The 5122-nt window shown below is 52.6% G+C and overlaps 1 protein-coding gene across 1 annotated transcript in view; it reads left to right on the top strand.

Annotated features, from left to right (window-relative positions):
* LOC106898491 overlaps positions 1-4758 on the top strand; it is a 14753-nt gene extending 9995 nt beyond the window's left edge. The window contains exons 3-8 of the mRNA XM_014959767.1: positions 1566-1648; positions 1783-2029; positions 2289-2751; positions 3041-3198; positions 3500-3572; positions 4567-4758. Of these exons, the coding sequence (XP_014815253.1) occupies positions 1566-1648; positions 1783-2029; positions 2289-2751; positions 3041-3045 (798 nt within the window). The 3' untranslated portion in view covers positions 3046-3198; positions 3500-3572; positions 4567-4758. The remainder of the gene's footprint in view (positions 1-1565; positions 1649-1782; positions 2030-2288; positions 2752-3040; positions 3199-3499; positions 3573-4566) is intronic.
* Positions 4759-5122: the final 364 nt, after the last annotated feature.

Raw genomic sequence — 5122 nt, 5'->3', positions numbered from 1 at the left:
GACAAAATGACAGCTGTGTCTTCATTTCTGTGAAGAGCCGGAGGACTCCCTTGGCCGGGGGAGGGGGGGGAATACAGCTCCCCACCGCTCTTCTCCCCTCTCCACCCAAGGGGCTGCAGCCCCGAAGGGTCCCAACAGCTCGTGTCTCTGATGACTCATGTGCACGGCAAGAAAAAGCCACAAGCAGGACTAGAAAACACAGAAACCAGTATTTAAAAGGCAGACTAACAGGTTTGCTTTGGGGATTTTCAAGGGGTCTTTCGGGTGACACTGCAAAATGCCGCCCTGAGAGAGGCCTCTGCTCCTTTCCATCCCCCTCAGGTGAGAGCTCTGCTCTGAAACCCATCTCCCCAGAGCCGGGGGGTTCCTGTGGCCCCATCCACAGCTTTTTGGGGAGCAGAACGTCGCCTCCCCTGCTCCTGGTCTCAGTCACACCTTGTCCCTGGCCACAGGCACGAGGGAAGCTGCTCCTCCTGCCCCCTCGGCCCTTTGTGCTGAGAGGAAGGGGCAAGGCAGCGGGACGGTGGCCCGGACGCACACCTCCCGTTCATAAAACACAACGTTATGTTGGGATCTGTGGTTTCCTCCTCCAAAACAAACAAGAAACCCAAAGCCTTTGCTCATGGCAACAAATTCCTAAATTTAATGGCCATGGGGCAGTGGTGTCTGGTGAACAGAAGCTCTCAAGAGGCTGCCTGAGGTGCCCATGGCAGTGGAAGCTCTTGTGGGAAGAGCTTTTGAATCTCTCCTGCTTCCCTGGTGTCTCTCAAGTCCCAGGAGAACTCTTGGCCTCCTGCCTCCCCAGGAATGGGGCCTGTGCCCTCGGCCGCCTGCTCCAGCCCCGTCTCCCAGGCCCCATTGTGATGCCGCTCTAGAGAGAAAAGGCAGCGCCAAGGAGCGCGTCCGTGGAGAGTCTCGGAGGAGCCGCTCGTGTCCCCAGCTCTCCACCCTCCACTGAGATCGGAAAACAACCTGATAGCGACAATTATTAGCGATTAGAACAAATACTAGTTGAGATTAGGAGATTGTTAGTTTAGGAGGTAGGATTAGGAGTTTGTTAGTTTAGGAGCTAGGATTAGGAGTTTGTTAGTTTAGGAGCTAGGATTAGGAGTTTGTTAGCTTAACACTTATTAGATTTTTAGATTATTAGTTTCTTATATACTTTTTTCTTAGTTTCTTAGATATTAAGTAGTTTCTTAAGATATTAGATAGTTTATTAGATTATTAGACCTAAAAATACTAAAAACTACTAGTGAATCGTCTTTTATCAAACGTACCTGCACTCATGGTAAATACCAACTCGGGTCATTGCTACAAAGAATTAATGTTTGTCCAAGGCAGAGTTAACTCAGCTTGGATTTACAAACTGTGGCAAATGCTACAATGGCTGCCAAAACCATCCTTTCTTCTCTGGGGTATCTCTTTGCCGTTAGATCAAGGGGTTTTACTTCTCCCTGGTGGGGACGGGAGGGGGCTTAACTTGATTCACCCTGTGGGAAGCTGAGCAGAGGGAAGATGCCCCCTCTCTTGCTCAGAGGAACTGATCTCTGGGCTCTCTCCTGAAGGACACGTCAGACGATGAAGACCACAAAGACCAGCCCCACGAAGACCTGGCGGGGACTGCCGTGACCAACTGGCAGCAAGACGGGTGAGTGAATCCCGTTGGTGATCTTGAGGGAGAAGCTTGGTTCTGGGCCTTTAGGGATTTCAATCAAGGAAGAGACGCAATCTGCTAGCTGCCCATGTTTTAATCTAACGATTTGGGGCTTTTGATCCCTTCAGAAACCACCAAGAGGAGAGTGAAGAGCCTCGGGACTCTGGAAGGGGACAAGTGGAAGTGGCCCAGCTGAGCCTGGAGCCCTCTACCACCGAGCGGCAGGAGGGAAAAGCTGGGAGTGACCTGTCCTGGAGCCCCAGAACACCATCCGACAGGAAGAGGAAATTCTCACAAGTTTATACAGACACAATGGACTCCGGCTCCGTTTTTGATAGCGATGAAGAGGAAGAGGAATTTGAAACACCAAAGAGGGTAAGGTTCTGAAGGCTCTGCAAATGAATCGAGGATGCACAATCAGCTGCTCTCGCTCCTCTGCCCTCTGGGGCTTCTTACTTTTCCCCTTGGAGGTGCTGCCTCTGTAAAACCTTGACTTGAGTCTTTTTCCTCAACTTTGAAACACTTTGCTCTTCAAAAGAGTTTGTATCATCTTAGCAGCCTTTTTCCATGCTGAAAAGGGGCCTCGTATCCATGTTATGGGTATGTGACCTGCACGCACATTGTCTCCTTCCAGATCCTCTTAGACAGGGATGTAACACTCCCAGACATCCCCCTGCCGCCCATCCAGGCCAGCTGGGACCCTCTTCCAGCTCCAGAGTCCCAGACCTCTGAGAAGATCAGGAGAGGTACGTTGGGCAGGCAAATTGGTCTGAAATGGGCTGCAGCCACTCTTTGTGGGAGAGACTGGATGAGGCTGGCTTCAAGTCTTTCTCTTGGGGGCTGGTGTCCCGCCTCGGGATGCCCACAGCCCGGCTTTCAGCCAAGTGGTGGCTTCTCTCCCACCTGCTCTCACAGAAATGAGGAAGAGCCTTGGCTTGGGCTTTGGCCTTGCCCTTCCTCAGTCTTTCCCTTTGGCCTCCTACAGCTCAAGCAAACCACACTCTGCCTCTGGAGTCCCCGCCAAGGGCCCCTCAGGAGGAAGACTGGACCCAGGAGAATTGGGGGACTGGAGGAGCTCTGCTGCCAGACAACATCAAGTGAGTGTTTCTCCAGGAGCGCTTGCTCTTCAGGGCCTCTTCTCCTGGGCACTCCTGCCACCATCCCCATGAAGCTCTGCATCCTGCCACCAACACACACTCCAGTCCCTCCAGGGAAACCTGGAGCTGGAATAGCCTCTGTCTCCCTGGGAAGCCTGGAGATCCTGGGCCCTGCTGGTTCCACGTGCTCTCACCCATGCTGCTCTTAACAAACGGGGCTTGTACCTCAACAATTGCATCAGTCCACACTGAATCCTTCCCTGAAATGTCTGTCCTGTTTCTCTTGCAGCATAAACCCAGTCCCCTACCTGTATTGGTACCCTCCAGCCTTCCCAGTACCAGCTCCTGTGGTCCAATATATCCTGCGCCCGAGGTATCGAAGCCTCATCAAGCCTATACGGGCCAAATTCCCCTGCTACCCCATCCTCAGAAAACCAACAGTGAAGAGTAAGTACAAACCCCAGAAGGTCCCTGGCTCTCCCTCAGCTCCTCCTTCACAAACACACCAATCTGCTGCTTCTGCCCCAAGAGAAACCCCGGCTCTGCAGGAGGGGGGACCTTGGTGGCCTCTCTCCTCTCCCCAAGGACAGGCTCAAGGCTCTTCCAACGCTTACGCCTGGCCTGGCTCTGCTTTGCCAGGGACAGGGATGCACCTTGGAATTGCTCTCTGCTCCCCTCCTCTGTGCCTGATGCTTTCATGGCAGGGCTTTCGGGCTGACTTGTGGTTTCTTCTTTCTCTTTTGCAAAGGCTTTTACAGGAGGACCATCAGAAAACGAATTTAGAATGAAGACCCCCAGGTCTCTTCTTCTCGCGGGGAATGGTAAGGCCTTTCTCCAATGCTTCCCACCTCTCTGTCCGCTTTCCAAAGAAAATATGCGCCTTTCCATAAAGCCCCAGGGCATCCTGCTTTCCTTGGCCCCTCACGTTCAAGAGGAGAAATGGTGGATTATTTGGTTGGAGGACCTTTTGATCCGGTTCGGGAACTGGAAGGTAGCAAGGGCTGCAGGAGGAGAAATATTTCCCGGCTTCAGCAGCTGAAGCTGGACCCCAAAGATTTTTTTTACCCTTCCACGAACCAGCCTCTGCCCAATGACAACCGGCTCCTCACACTCTCCAGGAATGCTCACCAGCTGCATGTTCCTCATTTTCGGAGTGCCTGGCTTGGGCCACCGCCGGCAGCTCACGGAGACAGAAACCAGGGCTTGAATATAAAACATCCCACCGTGCTCCGCTTCTAAGCAATAAAACCAAACCGCCCTTCAACCCTTCTGCCATTGCCTGTCCCGAGGTGTCCAGCCCCTCTCGTAAACAAATCGCAAAGACCAGCTCATCCTTTCGATTCGTTTCCACGCCGGCATCGCAGAGGAACCCAGGCAGGAATTATTCATCCTGTTTATGGAGCCCAGTTTAAATAGTGGGAAATAAATACAGCCCGGGGCCCTGCACACACTGGGACGGGGCTGTTCCCGCCTAACGGGCAGCTTTCCCTTCTGTCTGGTGATAACGGGTGGCTTCCTCTCACACAGAGCCATATCCAAGCCCCCTGGGGGGAAAAGCCCGTATGGAATCACGCACTGAGACCAGGGGGAAGACGGAGGAGAAGCTGCGGGACCAGCACACGCCATCTTCTACCTCCAAGTGTTTGACTCTGCAGTTCTACTAGAAAGCCGCCTGAGCGGCTTAGTTATTTATTTAACTAAAAGCTTTTAATTATCTCTCTCACACACACGCATTACGTGGGGCGGGGAAGGGGGGGAAATAATCAGCCTACAACCGGTGACCCGCGGGTTCAAAGGAATTGTGTTTTTTCACAGGAACAGCTAACTAGCCCAAATCATCTGCTGCTACCAAACCGTGGCTCCATCCGAAAAGCCCAGTGACACCCCACGGCACTCACCCTCGCCATCAGACGGAAGGGAACGCTCCCCAAAAACACACACAAAGTGCCCACCGGCCCGGCCACGGAGCTCTCCCCCCACCAGAAACCCACTGCAAGCTGAAACGCTCCTTCCCCCTGCGTTTTCCAGACTCTACATCGACATCAGGGAGATACAAAATCCTCTCCAAAAGCCCCAGAGTCCAAGAGCTGCGTGACTTAATAAATTATAAATTGGAAGCCGCTGCTGGAGACGCTTGCTCCGAGCACAGCGGCAAAGGCAAGCTGGTGTGGGAGTTTGTTTAAAAAGCCAGTATTAGAACGGCAGCAGGGTCGGGAGGAACGTGGCCCAGAAGAGTACGAGTGCTTGAAACACACCCCCCAAGCCCTGCAATTTCCATCTCTGTGGAACTGCTTCACTAAAATGAAAAAAAAAAGATTTAGTCAATCTACGGAGATGAATTAAAAGGACTTGCTTTTAATACATAACGTTA

This window comes from Calidris pugnax, unplaced genomic scaffold, assembly GCF_001431845.1.
Source record: "Calidris pugnax isolate Ruff unplaced genomic scaffold, ASM143184v1 scaffold402, whole genome shotgun sequence".
Taxonomy (NCBI): Eukaryota; Metazoa; Chordata; class Aves; order Charadriiformes; family Scolopacidae; genus Calidris; species Calidris pugnax.
The sequence above is the reverse complement of the archived record's forward strand: the minus strand, read 5'-3'. Positions and strand labels throughout refer to the sequence as shown.